At 45.3% G+C, this 26,598-nt stretch overlaps 1 protein-coding gene across 1 annotated transcript; it reads right to left on the bottom strand.

The window, feature by feature from the left end:
- Positions 1-637: 637 nt before the first annotated feature.
- Positions 638-25,394, bottom strand: ZNF398 (zinc finger protein 398). Its single transcript, XM_060021062.1, has 6 exons — positions 25,126-25,394; positions 21,554-21,949; positions 15,034-15,160; positions 14,372-14,485; positions 4,431-4,544; positions 638-3,031 (listed from the first exon to the last, which is right to left on the bottom strand). Exons 1-6 carry the CDS (start codon positions 25,147-25,149, stop codon positions 1,887-1,889), a joined length of 1,920 nt encoding a protein of 639 aa, XP_059877045.1. The 5' UTR covers positions 25,150-25,394; the 3' UTR covers positions 638-1,886.
- Between the last annotated feature and the right edge of the window lie 1,204 nt (positions 25,395-26,598).

Here is a 26,598-nt window from a genome sequence, read left to right as displayed (position 1 = left end):
TGCCTTTAGACTATAAGTTATGACAGTGGAATAGGTCTCATACACATTTCTTAGGCCTCCCATGATGCTTGGTGTTGAGAATGTCACAGATGTTCTGTAAATGTGATTATCCTAAGGAGCAGCATGTTCAGACAGAGCATTCCCAGGAGCAAAGCTAGCTGGGGGTGACACTTTTTTCCTAGTGTAGTTACACATAACTAGGCAGGGTGAGGTTTGGGCTGGGTGATAAGGGAAAAAATGGGTCCTTCCCTTATCATTTCATCAAGAAAGTGTCTTGTCTAAATACTCGCAGACCCTGTCACAGCCATCTCAGGAAGATTCAGGGGAAACAGGAGAGTACAGGTACAAACAACTTTTCTGCCCAAGACTTAGGACTTCTGCATTCTCTGTCTTCTACCTCAGTCTCCAAGCAAGAGTAAAACAACAAATCAAACTGATTTCAGTCAAGTTTCAGCAAGAATGTCGCTTTGATTTTGCTGTCTTATTTTGCTTTGCCTGGATAAAAGCCAGAGATAGAGATAGGATTTTGGCAGGAGAAGGAATGCACAAATTTTTTTTTTTTAATTCTAAAGGTTCACTTTTTTTCCTTTCACCAGCCTCATTTTGCAGATGAAAATCTGAGATCTGTAAAGGGAAAGGGGCCCAACTGCAAAGCCACTTGGGAATGGGACCAGGCTCAGATGCTCCCAGGTGACTGACTGACCCTGACAAAAGAACACACGGCAGCCAAGGTCCCCAGAAGCAAAACCAGCAGGAAGAGGCTGTCCTCACCCACGCCTCGTGCTTAGCTCTCAGGGGCCTACGAAGTCCCTCGATCTGCCCATCGCCGGGGGGGGAGAACAGACACTCTGCTGGCTCAAGAAAGCGGCATTGCAACTATCATCTCACTACTGAGGAAGTGAAAGGTGACAGTCCATTGGCACTTTCCAAAACTCTGTAATGCTTCTGGAAAGTGCTGTGACCTTTCCTGCTGATGACTGTCAGAATATCAGACACCGGGAATGGAAAAGCCAGCTTGCTTGCTTGGAAACAATAAGGAAGAATATGACATAAGTGACTCTAAGAAACATGGTTCAGGCACAAACTCTAGGCTCTTCTGTCACTTCTCGGGGATCTCTAGCTTTTAAAGCTGGGGCTGAGAATCCTGCTCCCAAATTTTTAACCAGGACCCCGGCAAAAGTTTCTAGCAGTTTAAATGACAGTAAAAGCCTGAATGCTTCAAATTAAGCTAGTGAAAGAACTGTTCTCCTTAAGAAGGTTTTAAAGTCAAATTTTTTGCTCATCCAGTATTAAACAAAATATATTAGAAGAATTAATCTAGGAGACCTAGGAAGGCAGTCTTGAGTCATCATTTCGGGAGAGACAGTACCCAAGCACGTGAGCCAACTGGAGCCACTGTCTGGGAGGAACAGGAGTGGTGCCCAGGCTTGGGCACTTTCTTCCAGAACCATCCTACCATCAAGGAGGTGATGAAAGGCTCAGTTAAACATTCTCTGCCGCAGAATGGGCTTCAAGCCTTGGAGGCTCTTCCACGCACCTGACTCTACCTACTGATGGATCACCAGAGGCCGAATTACCCTGTGATGGACCACCAGAGGCCGAATCTTGCTTTCCAACCTCTCTGCAACATTCTTATAACTTCTGCTTAGGTAATGTTTTTGAAAAGATGAGGAAGCTGGGCTCTCCTCCAGGTCTTCCTGGGTTTCACAATGTGCTGCTCTTGTGAAGTTCCGAAACTCAAGCACGCCTCTAGCCAAGTGCACAGGACCCCAAATTCACTGACGTGCCAGGCAGGCATTACCACCGGGTTAGCGGGGTGCAGGAGCTTCTGGGCTTGCCTCTTGCCCCGCTGCCAGCACGGCTAACCCTGAAAGGAGAGAGATTTACTAAACCCCGCCTCCAGTCCCTTCCCCATACCACTGATTGGCCTCTAGACCTTCGGTGTTAACGCCCAGGCCAGCGGTTTCGAGCCCAGTTAGGAGGGGGCCCGGGGGGTCCGGCGGCTGTCCAGAGGGGTCACTATGCCCACCACAGCCGCCACCGTGGCCCGAGCGCAGGTGGTCCTTGAGCGTCTGCTTGTAGCGGAAGCTCCTGCCGCACTCGGCGCAGGGGTAGGGCCGCTCGCCCGTGTGGATGCGCTGGTGCTTCATGAGGTGGTGCTTGCGGATGAAGCTCTTGCCGCAGTGCGCGCAGCTGAAGGGCCGCTCGCCCGTGTGCAGCCGCCGGTGGTTGAGCAGGTGCTCCTTGCGCATGAAGCTCTTGCTGCAGTCAGGGCAGGGGTACGGCCGCTCGCCCGTGTGGATCATCTGGTGGCGGATCAGGGCCGAGTGGCCGTTGAAGTCGATGCCACACTGAGGGCAGGAGAAGGGCCGCTCCTGCGCGTGGCCCCGCTGGTGGAGCAGCAGGCTGATCTTCAGGCTGAAGCTCCGGCCGCACTGCGCGCACCGGAAGGGCCGCTCGCTGGCGTGGGCTCGCCGGTGGCTGGCCAGGCGCGCCTGGTCGGCGAAGCGCTTGGGGCAGTCGGGGCAGGGGAAGGGGCGCTCGGTGCTGTTGTGGACCCGAAGGTGGTAGGTGAGTCTGGACGGGTGAGTGAAAGTCCTGGCGCAGTGCGGGCAGGTGGGTGGCGTCTCGCTGGCGGGCGGCTGCGGGCCGCGGTCGGCGTGCGGGGGAAAGTGCCTGGGGCACTGGGCACAGGGGGCCGGGCGCTCCCCCGCGGGGCCGCATTGGTGGGTCAGCAGCATGTCCTGGCTGAGGCTCTTGCCACAGTGGTGGCACGAGAACACCTGCTCCCCGGCCGGAGGCGGGAGGGGGTAGCTGCCCAGCTGAGTGAAAGTCACTTGTCCCTCAGAAGCTTCGGCCAGCTCGGTGGCTGGACGTCCAAACGGCGCCATGGGCGCAGACTGCGGGCTTTTGAAGGCCACGTCCGGAAACGTATCCTTAGCTGCTGCTGGTGGAGAAGAGAAGGTGACGGGCACCTCGGGGCACAGGGAGGCTCTGGCGAGGCCTTCAGCTTTGATGACAAGCTCTTCGTCTGAAAGAAAGGACTCAGAGTCACACCTGTCGACAACAGGTGTCCCAGCAACTCTCCTGTGTCCCTGCCCAGCTCTGACAGGCTGCTCTGAGCTCCCATTGGCCCAGATAAGGAAGTCAGTGGAGGGCTGAGATAATAACCAGGGTGTCTGTAGTCCCTGAGGCCAATGTCGGAGAATTTACTACCGAACCTCTTCAGCGCTCCCCGTTTGGACAGGAAGAACCCTGGCATCAATCTTCCCAGCATTACTTTCATTATGATTCACCTCTGCTCACAGGCTCTGAAATGCTCTCTGTTGCCTATTGTGATTAGGCCTAAAATCATGTATTTATCTAATCTTGTTCCTTTGTATTCTGCCAGGTAAGTCCTTCACTATAGTTAGCTGTCTCTTTACTTTCCTGGAAAATAAAGTACACATTTCTGCTCATATGTCTTTAATCATTCTGCCCTCCCTTTTGTAGAATGCATCTCCTCTCTTCCCATCTTCCCAGATTATACCCAACCACACAGTACCAATTTTCTAAGGCCAATTCTAGCTTCACATCCTAGCTTGCGGGGATCTTAGTTCCCCAACCAGGGATGGAACCCAAGCCCCCTGCAGTGGAAGCGCAGAGTCCTAATCACTGGACCGCCATGGAAGTCCCTTTGCATCCTTCTTTAGGCCTTATCTAAATACCTAAACTAAAACTGATGTGATGTTCTCCAAACTTCTTATTTCTTGTATACAAGTCATCCATCCCACTCACCCTTGACATTTAATAATAGGCATGCCTAGCACTGATATGTGTGTCCCCAATATAAACTTCTTGAAGAGCAGAAACTGTCTTTTTTTTTTTTCCCCAGGGTCTAAGCACAGAGCATAGAAGTTAAACAGGTTGCATTAAGTTGCATAAACGATCATGTCTCTTCTGACCTTGAGATTCTCTTCTGGTTCAGATGGCAAAATATAGATGGTGCTAAATGTCTCAGAAGACGCGTGTTTCTTCTCATGTCACTGTTCTTCCTGAGGGAGAGCTCTTCATTAACATTCCCATTTGTGCCTCTCCCAAGACACTGCTGTCTCCACTGCTTGTCTCCCCCACCCCCTAGCTTTGTTCTGTCCTTTCTGCATGCTCTTCAAATGTTCTGTCCTTCCCCATCCTCATATTTCTGGTGCATCTGTATGCACTTGTTTTTCTTCCTCGGACACTTCTAATTTGTCTTTACACTTAAGAGTATGTTTTCTCACTTAAAATGTATCTTGGTTTGATTTCCGTTTCATTTCTAACTTACTTGAACATGCTTTTTTCCCCCTTTTCCTCATTCCTCACCCACTTCCTTGCATCCACAACCCGACTTCCTCTGCCGTTTCTTCTCAGTGGTCCTGGCATGAGCTGGGTCTGGGCGCCTCAGTACTCACCGGCATAGGTGCTTTTGCACACGTCACTCTCCTTGGGCTCCTGTGGGGTGCCGACCTGGGTCTCTTCCTCTTGTTTAATCCAAGACAGAATATCCGATGTTGAAATGCCAGGCTCTGTTTGTGGGGAAGAGAATGGCCTTCAGGGCTTGACTCAGAAAGTGGAAATAATCATGTTGGTTTGCTGAATATTACATTTTGCCCAAATATTTATCTCTAATTAACTATAACAACAAAATGAAACTAGCCTTTTAAAAAATGCATATAACATCTAGAGAACCAGTTCAAAATGAAACCAAATTTATGAATCTTTACATGATAGACTCACCTTGATTCACTATTTTCGGTGAGCCCATTTCAAAACAAATCAAAATTTTTATAGTAGAGATGACACTCTGAAATAATCTAGATTCAATAGTACCTTTCATTTCATTAGCACACTTTCAAAGTATTTTCACCTTTTTCTCTCACAGCTTTTTTACGAAATAATGAAGCAGGGAATATTTTCTCCATTTAAGTAGGGGGGGCCCTCAGGGGTTAAGTAAACTGCCAGTAAGGAAGTATTTACAGTGAAAAGCTATATTATCAAAGATTTGCTTTAGGGGCTTCCCTGGTGGCACAGTGGTTGAGTCTGCCTGCCGATGCAGGGGACACGGGTTCGTGCCCCGGTCCGGGAGGATCGCGGCTGGGCCTGTGAGCCATGGCCGCTGGGCATGTGTGTCCAGAGCCTATGCTCCGCAACAGGAGAGGCCACAGCAGTGAGAGGCCCGCGTACCACAAAAAAAAAAAAAAAAAAAAAAAAAAAAAAAGATTTGCTTTAAAATACACACACACACACACACACACACAAAGATGAACCGAAAACTTTAAAACAATGTTAATTTGAAAACAAATACAGGGACTTCCCTGGTGGCACAGTGGTTAAGAATCCGCCTGCCAATGCAGGGAACACCTACAGCCCGTGCTCCACAACAAGAAAAGCCATCACGATGAGAAGCCTGCGCGCCACAACAAAGAGTAGCCCCCGCTCGATGCAACTAGAGAAAGCCCGTGCACAGCAACGAAGACCCAACACAACCAAAAATAAATAAATAAAATTGATCCTTTAAAAAAAAATACATTTCCAGAATTACAAAGTTAGGTTTAAGCACAGATCTGACTGCTCAGAAACATTTTTCAGGTTCCCAATTCTGGGTTCTTTCCAAGAGATCATATTACTTCTACTTATTAATGATATAGATTATTGTTTCCTGAACACTGGGAGTGGAGAGAATAGTATTTGCAAGGCCCTCAGGCCTTGGAGATTCTTCTGGAAAGAAAAAAAGAACAGCCTCTAAAGGCTTTGCACATAACATGCCTCATTTGGTCAGTACAGAAACAGCTGTGCTTGCTATTCCAGCCGAGGTCTATATAGCCTTTTTTGGCCTAAAAGGACAAGCTGGCACGCTGACAGGGTCCAGAGAATAAATTCAAGCTCTCTATATTATTTATGAAAAAAGCCTTGTAGGAAGGTTATGGTTTTATTCCTAGCAAATGAACAGAAGTCAGTGTTTTGTTTATTTTTAGAACTCAGTGTTTTGCTCAATGCCTTTCAAATCTGTTAGAGACCACTGAAATCTAAAGTCACCCCCAAAGGAGAAATAAGAGGTTGGACAAGACTAAGGCCCAAAAGACTGTCAGCTTATGCAGAGAGACGGAAAAATACAGGTTTTTGCACACGTGGCAGTCTGTCTTTCCAACTTCCTACTTTGAGCTACAAGGCTGAAGTGTATTAACCATAATCCAACCTTATCTTTTTTTCTCCAAGATTTTATAAACACACACATATATAAACAGGCAGTGAGAGACTGAGTGTAAGGAAGTGGATCTTTTAACAGACATCCGAATGATGAACTGTCTATTCATCAAAAATATGAGACTTTTAAAATGCTTAATTGCTTCATTTGTCAATTTTCTGAATAATGAGTTAGTGCTCTAGAACCTCCAAATGTGATTCAAGTGGTTTTGACTTTTTTCTTTAGTTTATCATTATGAACTCACAGAATGCTATACACTGGATGAGTTTCAATCCATTGCAGCCATTATTTTTTTAACCATTTTTTAAATTGAAGTACAATTAATTTACAATGTTGTGTTCGTTTCAGGTGTACAGCAAAGTGATTCAGTTATACATATATATGTATATATTTTCAGATTGTTTTCCATTATAGTTATTACTGAATATAGTTCCCTGTGCTATACAGTAGATCCCTGTTGTTTATCTGTTTTATATATAGTAGTGTGTATATGTTAATCCCAAACTCCAAATTTATCTCCTCCTCCTCTCCCCCTGCTATCCGTTTGGTAACCTTAAGTCTGTCCGTGAGTCTATTTCCATTTTGTAAATAAGTTCAAGTCATTATTCTTTTTAACACTCAAATTGTCCCTTTTTTGGCCAGCGGGAGCCCCTTCAGATCAGTTCTGTATCTTTTCACATCATCAAACATCTAGTTTCCTTTATTTCTAGTATGACAAACTAGAGCAGGTTCATCTTGTACATTTCCTGCTCCAAGCACACAATCAATAATCTCTCTGAGAAACGGGATTTAGAGACAACAATCTGGATGATAAGGATGCTAACTGCTAATAGGTTGTCACTGCTTCTAGGTCTTTTCAATGGGCAAAGCTATAAAATACATACCTTTTAGAAAAAGGAAAGGAGTTTATATTAATATTTATGATTCATATTTAAGATTACAGGGCTTTAATTAAATCCTTTGATTTCATGCTTGTATCTTTTCCCTCTTATCCTGAGAATCTGGGTTCCTAACGACACTACATAATCTTTGCTTTATCTGAATGTACATTTCAAAATAATACTAATATTATTAACAAAAATATGGACTCAATTTAAGATTTTTTTGTGGTATACAGTTTAGTTATTTCAGTGTGTGTTTGATTTTTACTTTTTTTAATGTAAAATATTTACAAAGTTCCAAAATCAAAACTATAAAATAAGGTACATTCAGAGAGGTCTAGCTTCCATCTCTAATCTCTCCCTCCCTGTATAGGCAGCCATTCTCATTAGTTTTTGTTTTAATCTTGCATTGTTTCTTGGAAAAATATAAGCAAACATATGTACATCTTTGTATTTTCCCTCTCCATGAGGTATACTACACAAACTGCCCTGTACCTTCATTTTTTACTTACCAATATATTGTGGACATCTGTCTGTAGCCGTATACAGAGAGCTTTCTCATTCCTTTTTGTAGCTGTACCATTGTTTATTCAAGAGTCTCCTACTGATAGGCATTTGGATTCCTTCCAATCTTTTGTTACAATATTAGTCAGCAGCCAACCATAAAAGCTATGGAGGACTAAAAGAACAAGCCAGTTCTCCAGAAATGCGAGTGGCTATTGTTATTACAGCCACTGGCTCAGTATGTCTTCACTGAACTTGGGGAACCCCAGGAAGGTAACCCTTCTTTTTGAATAATGATGCTAAAGTTCCTCTGGTCATTTAGCTTACTAGATCAGTAAAACTAAGTAAATATTTATTTTATCAAATAATTGGGTCTTAGCACTGTTGTAACTGAATGCATATAATATGGTTGTGTCTACTACATTTGGTGGGGGTGGTGGAGGTGTATAACTGAGGACCTTTTGGAAGTGAAATAAAAGGAGCAGGAGTACTGGAATACTCAGGTGGCCTCATGCAGTCACCTGCCTGGTGACGGTAGGGCAACTACTGGCCCAGTCACCACAACAGCACTCAGAGCACATCTGCACAGGCCTGAGGAATCCCAACAGTGGATACTTAAAGAGACACAAATGAAAGTAAAATCATTGGTTCCTGCAAGCAGCAGGCTCTGGAGAAAGCCACAGAAGAGAGAAAAACTGAAAATAGTGATCAGGTAAGAGGAAGTCGATAAATGCTGAGGTTTTAGGTTTGAGGGGTAGTTCAAATAGAAAGGCTGATCCCAAGAAAACATAAAATTTTAATATCTACACTGGTTGAATGTCATTTTAGCTATGAGAAAATCTTATTGTATGTGTGTGTGTGTGCGTATGTTTTAAACAGGTAAGGCCCCACACTGTCTGAAAAGCAGCTGGAACCTTGAGGTTCTGGGATGTATACAAAGGCATTATGAACTAAGTGAGTTAAAACAAGTGCTGAGGGACTTCCCTGGTGGCACAGTGGTTAAGAATCCACCTGCCAATGCAGGGAACATGGGTTCGAACCCTGGTCCAGGAAGATCCCACACGCCGCAGAGCAACTAAGCCTGTGCGCCACAACTACTGAAGCCCGCACGTCTAGAGTCCATGCTCTGCAACAAGAGAAGCCACCGCAATGAGGAGCACGCTCATGGCAATGAACAGTAGCCCCCACTCACTGCAACTAGAGGAAAGCCCACGCGCAGCAACTAAGACTCAATGCAGCCAATAAATAAACAAATAAATAAAATTAAAAGAACAAAAAAAAAACTGGTGCTGAGATTTGCAGCAACATGTATGCAACCAGAGATTATCATGCTAAATGAAATAAGTCAGAAAGAGAAAGACAAATACCATATGATATCACTTATACGTGGAATCTAAAATATGGCACAAATGAACCTATCTAGAAAACAGAAACAGACTCAGACATAGAGAGCAGACTTGTGGTTGCCAGGGGTGGGGTGGGGGAGGGGAGGGGGAGGGGGAGGGGAGGGGGGAGGGGAGGGGAGGGGAAGGGATGGGGGAGGGGAGGGGAGGGGGAGGGATAGAGTGGGAGTTTGGGGTTGGTAGATGCAAACTATTACATTTAGAATGGATAAACAACAAGGTCCTACTGTATAGCACAGGAAACTATATTCAATATCCTGTGATAAACCTAATGGAAAAGGATATATAAAAAGAATGTCTGTATCTGTATAACTAAGTCACTTTGCTGTGCAACAGAGACTGGCACAACATCGTAATTCAACTATACTTCAGTTAAAACAAAAACTGGTGCTGAGATTTGAATTCTTAAGCAGAAAATAAAAATACTTGACAGGGCCTTCCCTGGTGGCGCAGTGGTTAAGAATCCACCTGCCAATGCAGGAGACACGGGTTCGAGCCCTGGCCCAGGAAGATCCCACATGCTGCGGAGCAACTAAGCCCATGAGCCACAGTTACTGAGCCTGCGCTCTAGAGCCCGTGAGCCACAACTACTGAGCCCACGAGCCACAACTACTGAAGCCCACGCGCCTAGAGCCCGTGCTCTGCAACAAGAGAAGCCACCACAATGAGAAGCCCGCGCACCGCAATGAAGACTAGCCCCCGCTCACCGCAACTAGAGAAAGCCCAAGCGCAGCAACAAAGACCCAATGCAGCCAAAAATCAATCAATCAATAAATAAAATTATGAAAAAAAATACTTGACACATGAAACTACCATTGGTAAAGATATAAAAACTTTTTTGCACCTTTTGTGAAATAGGTATAGAACTGTAACATAGCAGGTGAATATATTGAGTATTTGTGTAATAAGTTAAAACCTCTAAGTTTTATTTCCAGGATAATTCTTGTTTGCAAATAGGCTAAAATAAAATAAAATAAAAGGACTATCATATTTGGATGTGCTTTAGTCGCTGATTTTGTTTAGGAAAAGGTGGCCTTGCTGGATTAGAGTGAACGGTGATAAAGGAGATAAGGGTGATGCACCCAAAACAATGATGATCAAAGAAGTCTCCTCAGGACTACAAGGTTTGAGAATGAATTTATTTTACTTATAGGTCATTCTAGAATCTTGGCTCTAGTCCATGGCTTCCAAACTAGAAGAAGCGCTAGATAATGAGCTTTTGGTAATTATTCCATCTGAACTTCTTAGTTAAGGCTTTTCTCCAAAGAATTCTAAAATATTGGAGTTCAATATTAAAACTATCAGCAACCAAATAATGGCCACACGCACACAGAGCTGGTCTGTATTCTGGCCCTAGTAACAGAGTCAAAGACGAATTTCAGAAATCTCAGGTTTAGATCTCTGTATTCTCCCATTCATTACTATTTTCTACTAACTGTAAGCAGTTTTATCTAAGATACTAGATAGCAATGACTGTTCCCTAGGAGGAATAATAATTTCTCTTTTCCTTCATCAGATTCAGATGATGGCGATGGAGACAGAGCATAAAATTAATTCTAAGATATCTGGACATAAAAAGGAGGGGGTGCCACATGGCACTATTGCTATCCCCAAATCTAGTCTACCTATGCATATTTTTTATTTAATTACAATGCATAGTTCTTCCTAAAGCTCTAAAATGGAATACGATAATAAATTATGGGTGTTATTTTATAAGAAATATGGATAAATCCAAACATAATTTTAGAAAATTGTTTCTAAACGTTCATCAAAATTTTAATGTAAACACACTGGTCTAATAAAAATTACAAGGTGTATTAAAATTAAACAAAGATGGGGAGTTCCCTGGCGGTCCAGTGGTTAGGACTCCAAGCTTCCACTGCTGGGGGCCCAGGATCGATCCCCGGTCAGGGAACTAAGACCCTGCATGCCCCGCAGACGGCCAAAAAAAAAAAAAAAAAAAAATTAAACAAACATGATGATGTTAAAGAAGAGAGAAGCTGCTTGCTCAAAAATGAAAAGTTTTGAATCTTTTTTTATAATAACAAGATGTTAAAAATGATATAAACGGTTAAAGTGAAGAATAATCTATGAAAAAAATACTTTATTAGTTCTGTCACTAAAGTGGCCCAGCATTAGTATCTACCTGGCATCCGTGTGGACAGTCTGTTATGCACCTTGATGACCAGACAATTAATACTATTCTCTGCCGAAAGGAACCAAGACTTTTTTAATGTGTTGGGGGAAGGAAAATCTAAAATAAGCTCCTGTTAACACAGCAGTCCTGAGACTGCCTATCCTCAGGAGGCCTGCTTGCAAGGTTGTCGCGTGGCTGGCAAATAGCTCCCTATGCTGATATCAAACTTTCCTATATGTTGAGTGCTTCACTGGACCTAAGCTGTTTGTACAAACAGTGTGGTTTATGTTGAACATCCACTTTCCTTCTGGGAGTCTGGAATCTTGGTACATGCCAGACAGAGGGTGCCTACGTGACCAGCCTTGGGTGCTGAGTCCCCAGAGAGCTTCTCTGGGAGACAACACACTGCACGTGTTGTCACAACTCATCGCTGGAGGAATTAAGTGTGTCCTATGAGACTCTACGGAAAGGGGACTCTGGAAGCTGGCCCCTGGTTCCCTCCAGACTTTGCCTTGAGTGCCTTTAACCTTTGCTGATTTTGCTTTGTGTCCTTTCACTGTAATAAATCTCAGCCCTGAGCGTGACTATATGCCGGGTCCTGTGTGTCCTCCCAGCAAACTACTGGGCCTAGGAGAAGTCTTGGAAATCCCAACACAGCCTGGAACATATTTTTTTAAGAAAACGAGTACTGAGGCCGTACTAGAAGGACACAGGAGACACAGCAGATAGTTTAGAAGTCCTCTCACTTGTTGACAATTTGAGCAACCAAAAGAAAACAACTGAATTAAATGAATAAAAAGGCATTAAAATATAATCAAACCTAAAAGGAGGAAAATACTAAGGGTTCTAAAGGTTAGAAACATATGAATTTTTTAAAGGCTATATACTGATCAGTCCAAATTATATGACTTCTATCCTCAAGTTCTAGTAAATATCTAGGTTGGTAATCACCAATGCAGGCTAAAACTCTAAATAATAAAACCAGAGTACTAAATAAATGCAATGCTTACACTGTTAACTCTAAATAAAAATGTATTAAAGTATAAAGGGTGACTACCCACAAATAGAGTCTTTTTTTTTTAAGATTTTTTTTTTGATGTGGACCACTTTTAAAGTCTTTATTGAAATTGTTACAATATTGCTTCTGTTTTATGTTTTGGTTTTTTGGCCCCGAGGCATGTGGGATCTCAGCTCCTCAACCAGGGATCGAACCCACACCCCTGCACTGGAAGGCAAAGTCTCAACCACTGGACCACCAAGGAAGTCCCCCACAAACAGAGTCTTAAAAACCAAGGTAAAAATAAATTGACAAGATGAAAGCTAAATCAAACTTTCATATATAACCTCAAAACCAAATTATTTATACCTTTTCCATTCATCCCCAAACAATAAAATGATACACTCATTCTTTCTCACTGAGGACTATGTCATGTACCTAACAAAGGTGACCAAGGAGCCATTTCCAATAATGAATTTTTCTGCAATCAAATAACCCACCTTTACTTGTGATATGATTTTAGACTCATTATTTATATCCATGATATAGAGATTAATAAAATTCAACCTGTTACATTGCCTAAATACAATCACCTACACATTCTTAAAAATAGTGGGTAGCAGATATATACATTCCTCAAAACTCAGAGAATGGGACTTCCCTGGTGGCACAGTGGTTAAAAATCTGCCTGCCAATGCACGGGACACAGGTTCGAGCCCTGGTCCAGGAAGATCCCACATGCCGCGAAGCAACTAAGCCCGTGTGCCACAACTACTGAGCCTGTGTTCTAGAGCCCGCGAGCCACAACTACTGAGCCCGCAGGCCACAACTACTGAGCCTGCGCTCTAGAGCTCATGTGCCACAACTACTGAACCCCGCGTACCTAGAGCCCGTGCTCCACAACAAGATAAGCCACCACAATGAGAAGCCCACGCACCACGATGTAGAGTAGCCCCCACTCACCGCAACTAGAGGAAGCCCACGCACAGTAACGAAGACCCAACGCAGCCATAAATAAATAAATAAAATTAAAAAGAAAAATTTACATCAAAAGAAAAAATATAGGGCTTCCCTGGTGGCACAGTGGTTGAGAATCTGCCTGCCAATGCAGGGGACACGGGTTCGAGCCCTGGTCCGGGAAGATCCCACATACCGTGGAGCAACTAAGCCCGTGAGCCACAACTACTGAGCCTGCGCGTCTGGAGCCCGTGCTCCGCAACAAGAGAGGCCGCGACAGTGAGAGGCCCGCGCACCGCGATGAAGAGTGGCCCCCACTTGCCACAACTAGAGAAAGCCCTCGCACAGAAACGAAGACCCAACACAGCCAAAAATAAAAATAAATAAATAAATTTATTTAATAAAAAGAAAAAATATAAACAAATATTGAACTCTAGGTAAATGATATTCATGCTGAACTAATTAGGGGGAAATGTATTGATATCTGTACTGATTTTAAAATACATGAAAAATAAGATGTATTGATGCAGGGATACAGGGATGCAGGGATGGATATATATGTAATAGGGAAGTACAGTAAAATGTTAGTGATAGAATCTAGGTGATAGGTATCTAGGTGTTCATTGTAAAATTATTTCAACTTTTCTGACTGTTTGAAAATTTTCATAATAAAATGTTAGAAAAAATAACAGTGTATGGGGCGGGGGTGGGTTGTCAGAGAAGTTCATCTAATAGACACGTCTGGAGGATGAATTCTCTGTGAGCTTTCTATCTATCAAAGAACAAAAATTGCATGAGATTTTTCTGATAACAGAGGTGGGACTTGAGAGAAATAATACAACTGGACTTTGACTAGCAGTCTTCCCCACACAATATCAAGGAGCTGCCAACCGAAAAAACTAGGGAGAGTTAACTAATGATAGCTGGCTCCCAAATTGGGCAAAATCCACTTTGCCCAGGCGGATGCCATCAGGGTCTGCCAGTTAAGTGCGTCCCCGAGGGACCAGGCAGACTCCCAGCCCCTTAGCACTTCTGAACAGCTGGGCACACATTCCCTCGATAGCCCTTAGGTGTGTGGTACTGATGAGCGAAGGCCTTGGACAAGGTTATCTCTAAGCTCTATTTAAATGCCTGACGACCCATTCGCAGTCTACTTGCTTTAGGACTGAGAGGCTCTAGAAGGCCCAAGCCCTGCTTACCTTAGTTCTGAGCCATCATCTCTGACCAGGAAAGGGAGACAGGGAGTGGATACTCTCTTCTCTCACTCACCTTCAGTGGGATCTGTGGGAATCTCACTTTCCTCTGGCCCTGCTTGGTCCTCTGTATTATGGTCCCCTTCTGGCTGAATCTGAGATAAGACATCAGGTTGATTCATGGCATAATCTAGGAGAGGAAAATGGGAAAGAGGGTATGACAAAGTGATAAATGAGGATGACAACTGATGGCCATAAAAGCTGAACTGAAGGCTGTGAGGTGCAGGCCCAGGGAATTTCTTTCAGAGTCTAGATCACCTCCCCCCATCCATTCACCTCCAACTATGGACGCTATCTATTAGGAAACAAGTAAGAGGAGAGGTGAGGTGTGGGAAAGGCACATGTGCTACCTGGGCACCGCCTGCTACTTCCATGGAGTAAGAGTGAGTGTGCCTCAAGGAGGAGAGGCAAGGCCCTTTCAAAGTGAGGGATACCATGGAAGCCACTGCAGCTGGCACACCCATAACCCATAACCTTGAACTTCATTCTCTGTCCCATGATTTGGCAGAAGGAGAGATCACGATTGCCTATTTAGCAAGGGTGAACTGGAAATCTTTCGCTTGGAACCAGAAGTGTGTGAGGACAGAGTGAAAATGAGGACACTGGAGGAAAAGGGACCATTCTGAGACTTCATGGAGCTGCTGTCACCTCATTCAAAAGATGCCAACTTAGCCTCACCCATGGAAATGAGCGACTCGTAGTTGCCCTTCATGATATTCTTATAAAGTTCCTTTTGCCATTCTTCTAATTTTTCCCACTCTGGAGTGGAAAAGTAGATGGAGATGTCATCAAATGTCACAGGCACCTGAAATTACAACACTGGGGTTAGTTTCTCTCACTGCAATTTAACCATTCAATAAATCTCTACTAAATGCCTACTAGTTACAAAAAAACCTAGGTGAGATGCTGAAAGGATACAGGCAATATTTAAGACACAGATCTAACCTCCAAGAGTTGACAGTGTTTTCACTGTGATAAACTTTAGGGCTATGAGTTCTAGGAGAGTGTAAACAGTCACTCATAGAGGTAGGTACAAATGCAAAGCAGGATTTCATTCACAGAACTCTACATATTGTGAATATCCGTCAAGTACAAGGCTTATCCTAAGCACCAAGATTATAAATATATCGTTTCTGCCTAAAAGGAGCATATGACTATACTCAAATTAATGACATGGACAAGAAATTTTGGAAACAGAGCTATAATGCGGTTGGGATGAGTCTAGAAAAGATGGGACTTTGGCCAGTCCTAAAAGATAGGTTATAAACAGGCCTAATGTGAATGGGAAAAACATTTAAGCATGGAACACTGGAGAGTGCATTCAGAGAACAGTTATAGATTCTGCCTAGTTGGAGTCAAGGTTTCATGAAGGAAATGGTCATATACAGGACAGAATCCTCCCACCTTCCACCACAATTCTGTCTAAAGCTAGGAGCTTATCCGCAGGCAAATGGATATGTTTCTCTGGAAAGAAATACAAGAGTTGCCTGGGGAATTCAGGCACCAAGTATGGGCACTATCGCCTAGTGTGAAGCTCTTCTCCTTCTGCCATCGTCATAATGGCTAGCTCTTCCTTTTCCTGCCTGACAGCTTTCAGCAGTTTTATTCTTAAATATGAGCTTATTTCTAAGTATCAGTGACCATTTAGAGAAATCCTGCCACATGATCAAGAAAGACTAAAATAAAAGGAGGGAAAAAATAACTGTGGAAAAAATAGAAATACCTAGGCAACAGAATTTTTTAAAAAACCTTAATTAGTAATCCCATAAAGAATCGAGAGATATTAAACCCATAAAATAAAAACAGGATGCTACGGGAAAAGAAATAACCAAGAGCAAGAAAGACTCCGTGTAACTAATATATACACATATACTTTTTTCCCCAAATTAAAAAATTCAATAAAAAGATACTCATCTTCATAAACTTAACATATCCTTTAAAATACAAAGGTCTGTACAATTCTATGAGGCAATTAATTTCTCTCTAATTGCTTCATTTGTGCCATCTTTTCTTCCCCAACCATAAATTTTGTTCCGTAGGAGCTAGAACCATAAATTACTCATTTTACATCCTGCTCAGCATCTAAAACCAACTGAGGCAAACGTAGATGCTCAATAGTTAATTTTTTATCTAATCTCACTACACAAAAGATTTGTGATCGCTTACAACAGAAACACATGTGATAAAATAATGACAAAAATAAAGGATTGAGATGGGCTTCTGGTTCAAGATTGTGAACTAAACACACATGTACTTCCCTTTCCACCCAGAGTTCCATTGAAATGACAGTAAATAAGAGCAGGAGGGACTCAATACCAGTACCAAGAATGAGAAGGAGAGGCCGTCACTAGATCAGAATTTCTGATGAGTTTCTCACTGAGACCTAGAGGATGCGCCTGTGCTGGGGTCTAAGCTATGAGGAAGCTGCATCTCTGACAACACACAGGAAAAGACTGCAGTAAGGAATCCAGAGAATTCCAAGCTCAAAGCTGGCAGAGATGCTGAGTAGGGGTTACTGGTTATAAACTGCAGTCTGGAGGTCGACCTCTGGAATAGCGGGGCCCCCTGCCTTGTCCTCATCAGCCCTGGGAAAGCAGCATTTACCCCAAAGCTGAAACCCAGACCTCAACTCTAAAGAAATTAAAAAACCCGCTTGGAGGGCTTCCGTGGTGGCACAGTGGTTAGGAATCCACCTGCCAATGCAGGGGACACGGGTTCGAGCCCTGGTCCGGGAAGATCCCACATGCCGCGGATCAACTAAGCCCGTGTGCCACAAGTACTGAGCCTGCGCGCTAGAGCCCTCGAGCCACAACTACTGAAGCCCGCGCTCCTAGAACCCGTGCTCCGCAACGAGAAGCCACCGCAATGAGAAGCCTGCGCACCACAACGAAGAGTAGCCCCCGCTCGCCACAACTAGAGAAAGCCCGTGCGCAGCAAAGAAGACCCAACGCAGCCATTAAATATTTTTAAAAAAACAAAAAAACCTGCCTGGAGACAGCACCCGGTCCCAGTGCGGTGCTGACAACTTAGAGTACCACCTTACTCCTGGCCTCTGGGTGGCCCCCCGCACTGCCTGTTTGCTCCTTGCACAGCACCTTAAAGTGAAGCCCACCTATATCAGGCACCTATGGAGAGAGCCTCTCCTGCAAAGCAAAGATCCTTTGGTTAAACAGACTTACATGGTGGCAGAGAAAACACGCCAGCTTCCTCAAATTAACCTCTTAATTAACCTACTAGCAACCAAGGATTACTCGATATTGAAAAAGTAAAACTAACAGCATCAAGATGAGCACACACTACAAACAATCCTAGAGAATTAAAAAAAAAAAAAGCTCCAATACATATTCTCAGAGACATTCAAGTAGATACTGCATCCATTAAAAAAAAATTCAGGCTGCTTTAAAAAAGGAGAAAATAAATATTCTGGAAAATTAAATATATACTTGTTAAAATAAAAGAAAGGCTGGAAGGAAACGTCAGAGAACTCTAGTTTAAAAGGTGAAAAATATGAAGGAAAAGTTAAAGACACAAAGACAATAATCCATCATCTGTCAAACAGTAATTCCAGAAAGAGAACAGAAAAAAATGTGAAAGGGGGAAAAGAAAAATTATAAAAATAGAATCACAGAAGAAAATTTTCCAGAGTGGAAAACATATCAGCCTTCTGACTGAAAGGTCACACCGAGTGCCCAACAAAAAGTTTAAAAGACCTACACCCAGATACATCCTCAACAAATTTTAGAAAAACCAAGTACAAATAGAAGATAAAATCTTCCAGAGAGGGAAAAAAAAAAAAAAGAGATTTCTTACAAACGAATGAGAATTGATTTGTTATTAAACTTTTCATCAATGGCATTTGATGTTATGAGACAAAGAACCAACGCCTTTAAAATTGTGAGAGAAATGGAATATTATTCAGCCTTAAGAAGGAAATTCTGACACCTGCTCCAACATGGATGAACCTGGGAGAGGTCATGCTCAGTGAAATAAGCCAGTCGTACGGGGACAGATGTCATACTGCATGACCCTACCTAGATGAGGACCTAGAGCAGACAGATTCACAGAGACAGAAAGCAGAAGCGGGGTTGCCAGGGGCTGGGGGAGGGGGGAATGGAGGGGTTCTATAGGTGCAGCATTAAAGTTTTGCAAAATGAAGAAGTTCTGAAGATGGTTGGTGGTGACAGCTGCATAACAACGTGAATGTACTTAATGCCACTGGACTGTACACTTAAAATGGTAAATATTTTTTCTTTTTTTCTCTCCCCCACAAAATGGTAAATTTTATGTCATATATATTTTACCACAATTTTTAAAATTAAGAAAAAAATTCTGAGGGAAAATTATTTTGAGTTTGGCATTCAAAAGTAAGGGCAGAATAAGAGCATTTTCAACAAATCAAGGACACAAAATTTCTACCTGTGTGGCCCATGTTTCAATCTAGTAAATCTTCGATATATTTCAATTTCATGAAGAAATCTTTGAGAGAAATCACATTATTTTACATATGACTTTGGAGTTTAAGATGGACAGTTTAGGGCTTCCCTGGTGGTGCAGTGGTTGAGAGTCCACCTGCAGATGCAGAGGACACGGGTTCGTGCCCCGGTCTGGGAAGATCCCACATGCTGCGGGGCGGCTGGGCCCATGAGCCATAGCCGCTGAGCCTGCGCGTGCTGAGCCTGCGCGTGCGGAGCCTGCGCGTCCGGAGCCTGTGCTCCGCAACGGGAAAGGCCACAACAGTGAGAGGCCCGCGTACCACACACACACAAAAAAAAAGATGGACAGTTTCAATGTTATCCACTCATCCAGGTAAGACAGTAAGTAACTTTATGGCAAATATTATGTTTAAATTACCCAAAAACCCTTCTGGAGGTGCTCCAGATACACAAACAAAACACACTGTGGGGAAGGTTCTCTCTAAGAAGCTGACTCTGAGCCCTCCGCCGCCTGCTCACCTCTGCTCCCCGCCCCCGCCAGCCTTAAAGGAGCCTCCATCGCCTCTCTTCCCGTTCGCCCTTCAGCCTGCTCCACCCAGTCTTCTATCCCCGCCCCTGCACTAAAACAACTCTTGCAAGGTCCCCAGCGAGGCTGTGTTGCCAAGTTGTATTCACCATCCTCATCCTTCTAGCCCGCTCAGTAACACGTTAACCCACACGACCACTGTCCCTTGACCCTGTGACCCACACACTCACTGGCCACCACTCCCACTTATGGCGCTTGGTCCTTGGGCTCTTTCTGCTGCTTCTCCACATTCTCTCCCGAAGTAATCACCTCCAGCCTCATGACTTAACAATACAATCTGTACGTCAGTGATTTCCAAATATTTCTCACCTTTGGGCTTCGAAGATCACTTAACATCTCTCCTGAACGTATCCCAGTCATCTCAAACCAATGCTGCCAAAGGAGAACTAATTCTTTCCCACCCTGAGGCATCCCCACCTCTGTAAGTGCCAATACCATCCATCCAGTCCTTCAAGTCAAAAGCCTAAGAGCCCGTGGTTAAGAGCATACTCTCTGGAGCCAACTGGGTCACAGTACAACTCCAGCATTTATACTTACTGACTGTATGAGCTTGGGCAAGTTAGGAGTCTTATTAAAGCAACTAAAGCACTTACAACAGTAAGTGCTCAGTAAATTATCACAGTTAATTTACAGCTCTTGTTCTTAATTCCTCATTCCCTAATTCCCATTAGTAAGTCCTACCGTCAATTTTACCACCAAAACAGCCTGAATCTGTCCACTTGTCTCCATCTCCACTACTGCCACCCTCACTCAAGCCACTCTCGGCCCTCCTACCATTACAGTTGCCTTATTGTTTTCTCCTTGCTTCTGTTCTTACCCCCATGACCCATTCGGCCCAGAGCGGCCAAAGAGATTCTTTCAAAATACAGACCAGATATAACTCCTCATCTAAAAAATCCCCCAGTCTTCCCATTACACCCAAGATAAAGTCAACATTCCTTACCTCGGTCTCCAATGCCCTATGTCAGTGGTTCACAACCGTAGTTGCATATTAGAATTATCTATGGAGTTTTAAGATTAATGATTAGGCCCCATCCTGAACCTGTTACATCAGAACCTCTAGATGTGATGCCCATCAAAATTTTAAAAGCCCCCCAGGTGATTCCTGTACAGCTAGGGCTGAAAAACACTGCCCTAAATGAGCTGCCCCCTGCTTCTCTAGCCGTGCTCCACTTACTCACTGCACACCAGCCAACTGGTCTTTTTCCTTCCCCTCAGTGTTTCAAGGTTGTTTGTGCCTTTGGGACATTGCACCAGGTATTCTTTACACCTGGGAAGCTCTTCCTCAGATCTTCTCCCAGTAGGTTCCTTCCTGTCATTTAGTCTCAGCCTAAAAATTAGCTACTTTATGAGAACTTCTGTGACATCCAATCTAAAAAATAAATCACCAGATAGCACTTTTATTTTTATCAAAGTACTTAAATGGATTTATTTTGTTTGTTTATATTATCTTTCCCCCTAAAATTTAAGCTCCAGGGGAGCTTACAAGAATTGTTCACTGCTGTGCCTTCAGGAAGTAGATATCAAGCAAATACTAAGTGTTCAAGAAGTATTTGTTGAATGAATGAATAAATAAACGGGCATGTTTGGAAACTAGCTGCCTCCAGGCTGTCTTCCATAGCTCAAGAATGATGTTTATTTCCTGTTGTTTTAGGGACTATTCCCTTCAGAAAGGCCGGGCCCTAGCACTGTGGCGCACTCTGTAAAGGATGCGGAAGGACAGGATCCATGTGGATCCTAGACCCACAGACAGCCCCAAACCTTATATTAACCACTTAACTCCACACCCCTTCCTCTGTCCTCCTCTTTTTTTTTTTTTACCAGAATTGCCAACAAATTCAAATTCAAATTCAAAATTCAATATTTACTTTTGTTTCCAAACAAGACTGTAGCAGACAGGTTAATAAAGAAAAAAGTGACTTGGGGGGTAATGGGCGGGAGAAAGCAAAAGAGAAAAAAATCCATCTGCCGGATAGCCAACTTTGGATTGGGAAGAGTTTTCCAATCTGAAGTCTGACACTTCACATGATCACTAAATTGAACGTGGAATGCTTCCAAAATAGATAAAACACAAAACAACTTCTTGGTTCCTTCAGCCAAACTGATTGACCAAGACTACCCCTTGCTAATAGTCTAAGGTCTAGTGGTAGCACTGCGCACGCAGAAGTGGAGGTGTTACCTTTGGGATATCTCCTTTAATACCGGGGGGCAGCCGCAGGATCCAGAAGTTCCTGTTCCTCAGCAGGTTCTCCAAGTTCTCCAGCCGCCTCTGCAGCAGCCCGTACTCCTGCAGCAGGGTCCCCAGCACTGCCCACTTGCCCTCCAGCTGGTTCCCGAGATCAGCCACTGTCTTTTCGCAGCTGGCCAGCTTCTTTTCGGCTGTCCCTGTCCGTCCTTCCAGGTGCAGGAGTCGCCGGCTGTGGACCTCCACCTTTCTCTCGATAGCCTGCACGGCCGCCACTACTGTCCACAAGGAGATGGCCGCAGTCTGCAGGTGTGCTTCATTTGCTGCTGGGGGTGTGGGAAGAGGAAGCGCCTGCAGGGATGTAAGGCATTCGGAGTCCCATTCAGAAGTCTGTGTGCAGTGGAAAGAGGAGATGAGACATTGAGTGTTAGAAGGAGCCCTGATCCGAACTAAAATGAGATAAGCGCTGCTTAAGTGGCCAGCGGAGATTAATCTAAATATAGTATTAGTAGTGCCTGCATAAGCCTCATCTTTATGGAGCTCATTGACATCAAAAGCCAAGAGAATTGCTTTGGTGGTTGAGGGATGGAGTAGGTAAGACAGTGAACAGGTGAAACTGGATCAAGAAGCAGCCTGGCACAGAGCCAGCCACCCAGAGGCCAGGTTGCTGCTGCATCCTCTGGCTCTGGAAAAGCTCTAAGTGCATCAGGATCTTTCCAGGTTTCAGTGAGCTCGGTGCCCTTCTGATAAACCCCTTATTTATTGACTTAGGCTCTGGCCCCATCCATCACCCTGCTGACAAGCCACAACCATATCATTCAGTAGCAGCTGAAAAAGCTGAGAATGTCAAGTGTGGAGAAAGCATGACAGCTATTTTCAAATATTTGAGGGTTATAAAACAGAAGGCAGGACAGACTTGTTTACTCCTATACTGTGTTACTCCAGAGGGCAGAACTAGAACCAACATGAAATTTTCAGGAACGTAAACTCTGGCCTATTTGAACTAGATCTTTCCAAGAACATAACAGGCTGCCTCCTCACTGAACATACCTTGGAACAAAGAGTGTATAGAAAATGAAACTCCTACAAGAAACGGGAGGTTGGGTGAGGATGACCTCTGCAAAGCCTTCTGACTCTACGAGTTTGATAACCGGCTCTTTGGCCGTAACCTCCGGTCTCTGCAGCTCTCCCACCACCTTTTTCTCCTTTCACCTGCTCTGCGATCCCACTGAACCCTTAACTGTTCCATTTGCTCCTGGTTTACCGGCCTGCTCCGGGCTTTGCTTTCTTCCTTAGGTGATCATTTCAGCTAACTTCAACCCCTTCACTCGTCTGCCTTTCTGCCTCACCTGCTCCGCTAACCTCCGGCTTTGAATCAGTTCAATTGTTCTCATTCTCTGTTCCTGGAAGCAGGCTGGTAAGCCCTACGAAATGAAGTCACACAACCAGGTAAACTGGTGTCACCACACACCCACGGTCTCTAAGCTCAGCAGGGACTCAGCACTGTCCTGTGCCCCACACTCCGCTTCCCATTCCACAGCGTGGCCACCACAAGCCCCTGGCCCTCTCCAGCTTTTAGGCTCAAACTAATGAGCCTAAGTATCATCTGGAGGCCCTGCTAAAATGCAAGACTCTGCTTCAGTAGGTCGGGTAGGAAAACTGGGAGTTTGCATTGAAAACAAGGTGATGTTGCTGTTGCTGCTTCAGGGAGCGCAGGCTGAGCGGGAAGACTCCTGTCCGCTGCGGGCCCCTCACTCTCAGGAGATGACGCGGCCTCCTACTTTGAGAAGAGGGTTAGAATTATTAGACCTCAACTCTCTCAACGTTCTCCTCTTTCTCTTCTTTTTCTTCACCCTCCTTCCCACTTCAAACTCATCAGTAGCTTAGTCCATGCTTTTTTCTTTCCTTCCCTCAGGAAAAAGGTGCATCCTATTTAAAATGAATCTCTCCACTTAATGCTCTGAATGCCACCTCCTTCCACATTTTTAGGTACACAAATCTTTCCTCTTGTTTATGGTCAATGTTTCAATCTCTCCCGGGTCTTCTCCATGGGACAGACCTGCACTGTTCAATATGGTAGCCACGTGTGGCTACTGAACACTTGAGATGCATTTATTTCCATTGAGATGTGCCGTGAGTAAAAAATACACACCAGATTTTGAAGACTGAGTGTGGGGAGAAAATGTAAAACCTCATCGATAATTTCTTAATACTAATCACACACTGAAATATTTTGTAAGCCTTGGGTTAAATAGAACATATCATTAAAGATCATTTCATCTATTTCTCTTTACTTCTAAAATGTGACTACTGGGAATTCCCCAGCATCCAGTGGTTAGGACTCCCCCCTTTCACTGCCGAGGGCTCAGCAGGCCACTGGGCATAAATAAATAAATAAATAAATAAATAAATAAATAAATAAAAATAATAAAATGTGACTGCTAGAAAGTTTAAGGTTATATACGTGGCTTCTATTATGTTTCTATTGGACAGGGCTGGCATACAGACACATGATCATCTCTACCATATTGAAAAACAAGATCCAAAAGGGAAAAATAGGTCTGAGGGCACAGATGACATTCCCTCTGCTCGATCCCCCACCCCCACTGCTGCTGCTCCCTTTTTCCTCCTCTTCTTCCCCCCTCTCACTTTCGGGTCACTACTCTGTAGGCCAGTCTGGCTCCTGATCCACTACAATGACTCTCTTTGGGGTGAGCAGAGGCTTCTTAGCTGGCAAATCCAAGGCATCGTTTCCGGTCCTGTTACTTGACTAGTCCCTGCTGGTTCTGCACGGCTCTTGTGTGCAGCGACTGTCTTGGTCAGCTCTGCAGGCTTAGCAACTGCCGGAGCGGGCTTGGCACGCGGCAGGCCTGCAGTAAACATCCGCGTAACGAATAAAACACGCAGAAGGTAATCCCGCCCTCCGAACCTGCACCGCTAGTTCACTCTGCAATCCCGACAGAGGGCCTCCTGCGTGTCCGGCATCGTCACGGGCTGGGCACTGGGGATCCCTGTCCTCCGGCGGTCCTTCAACACACCTAAGTGTTGCCGTCACCACGGCATCTGTGGCTGCGCGAGGCTCACGGAGGCGGCAGCGAGGGTGACTGTGGGGTCGGCTCCCAGGGCTGGAGAATGGCTGATGAAAACCCCAAACCAAGCCAACTCCACTGCCCCGCGTCCGGCAGGCAGGAGCGGGGCTGGCACCAGGCGAGGATCGCTTCACTCATTCCTCTTCCATTGGTGTAAGAGGCTCTCTCCGCTGGAAACCTCCAAACGGGATGGGCGAGCCGGAGCCTCACACCCAGGCGCAGGGACCCAACGATGGGGGAGGGCGAGCTGTCCCAGACCCGCGCTCGGCGTCGGGGTCCCCCCCCCAGGCCCCTCCCCTGCCGGCGGGACCCCGGTGGGTGTCTGTGCTCGGCCGTCCGGGCTGCGCCCCGCTCCGGGGCCCCGAGCCTGACAGGCCGGGCTCCCCGCCCTCCTCCCTTCCCTCGGGTCCGACCGCAGAGCCCGAGGCGCCCCGACCCTCCCGGGCTCACTGAGCTCGGCGCGCAGGCCGCCCTTACCGGAGCCGGGGCTGCCTCGGCCATGGTCCTGCGCTGTCCGGCCCGGGCCGGAGTCGCCGCCGCTGCCGCCGCCTCCGCGCTGCCCCACGCAGGCCGACCCCCGGCCTCTCCGTAGGCGGCACCCGCCCGGCCCTGCCTTCCCGACCCGGCTCTCGCACTGCCGTCGGGCCCGGCTGCTCGGGGCGCGGCGACGCGGCAGAGGCGCGGGGCAGCCGGCCGGTGGAACTCGGGTGGCGGGCAGGCTCAGCCGCGCTCAGCCCGCAGCGGCCCCTCAGCTGGCGCTTTGTGGGCACCGAGCGCACCCCAGGGACCGCTCGGGCCTAGACGCGCCGCCCGCCCGCCCGCCGCGGCAGCGCGCCCCCTGCCGGCCCCGGCGGCCACTTGCGCCCCACCGGCTGGCCAGGCTTCGCTTGGCTCCGCTCGCGAACGGTTTGTTCTACGGAACTAGGTGGGTCTTGTTTTCTCACAAACCCCGAGAGTGCTCAACAGATTGGTGCTTAGGCCCCAGCCACAAACCAGGACTCATTCTGGGAAGCGTTTTTCTTTCTGGAGGCCCAATCAGCAGGCCCCGTCTGAAGGGAGGCGCCAGGGGGAGGGCAGCCCGATGCAGGAAGGTGGAAATGGGCGGAGTGCGAGGTCCAGGTGCCGGACAGGGCGTAGGGAGACAGTGGGTTAGAATCAGAGACCATGAGGCACAGATATGTGATGAAGACGACGTTCATCACTTGCTGAAATTGCAAATGTGGCTCCCAAGGGGAAGCGGTTCACATCCCACGTGGCCGGTGTTAGGACCAAAACTACAGTCGTCCTTATATCTCGGATTATTGAAGTTGGGGTTTGCTGGGTCTGTACTAACGGACAGCAAAGAACCAAGTGCTATCTACGGAGGTTGTGTATCTAAGGCTGACAGAGCGTATGTTACAGTAAGACAACCACATAACCCTGAGTTTCCAGCAAGGCCCTCCTTTCAAACAGGCTGAACGTGACCCAAAGTCCTCCCAAACCTGTATTTCAGCAAATGAATCGTCAATGCCCATAACAGTTAAAGAAGCTATAAATCACAAAAGTATGAGAACCGTCCTGTTGGGCCTGCTCTTGAGCCTACTAAGCTATTTTTAGACTGTAGCTACACCTGCAGTATGTAATTTGAGGTCTACCTCAAATTAATATATATTTTGGTCAAATGGTGAATGATGGTAAAAAATTGTCATTGTAAAGCAATTATACTCCAATAAAGATGTTAAAAAAATTGCTATTCTCTGAATCAGAATATCACCATAATCGAATGAACTTCTAGAAAAGAGGGGGGAAATCTGAATTTTCTTGGAAAGGAAATTCATTTTTGTAATTTTATTATTAAAATGTAGTAATTAAAACTTTAAAAAATTTAAAGTTTGAACTTATAAGGCAAGAACAGCAACTGCTGGACACTCCTATGACCATTAAATAGAAACAATTGTATTACTAAATAAG

The sequence above is a fragment of the Delphinus delphis genome, chromosome 9 (genome assembly GCF_949987515.2).
Source record: "Delphinus delphis chromosome 9, mDelDel1.2, whole genome shotgun sequence".
Taxonomy (NCBI): domain Eukaryota; kingdom Metazoa; phylum Chordata; class Mammalia; order Artiodactyla; family Delphinidae; genus Delphinus; species Delphinus delphis.
The sequence above is the reverse complement of the archived record's forward strand: the minus strand, read 5'-3'. Positions and strand labels throughout refer to the sequence as shown.

Coding starts and splice junctions, on each gene's coding strand:
- ZNF398 (XM_060021062.1), bottom strand. CDS start 25,149: ATGGCCGAGGCAGCCCCGGCTCCG. Junction 21,950..25,125: donor CCGAGGCAGCCCCGGCTCCG/GTAAGGGCGGCC, acceptor CACTGCACACAG/ACTTCTGAATGGGACTCCGA. Junction 15,161..21,553: donor TTAAAGGAGATATCCCAAAG/GTAACACCTCCA, acceptor TTGTAATTTCAG/GTGCCTGTGACATTTGATGA.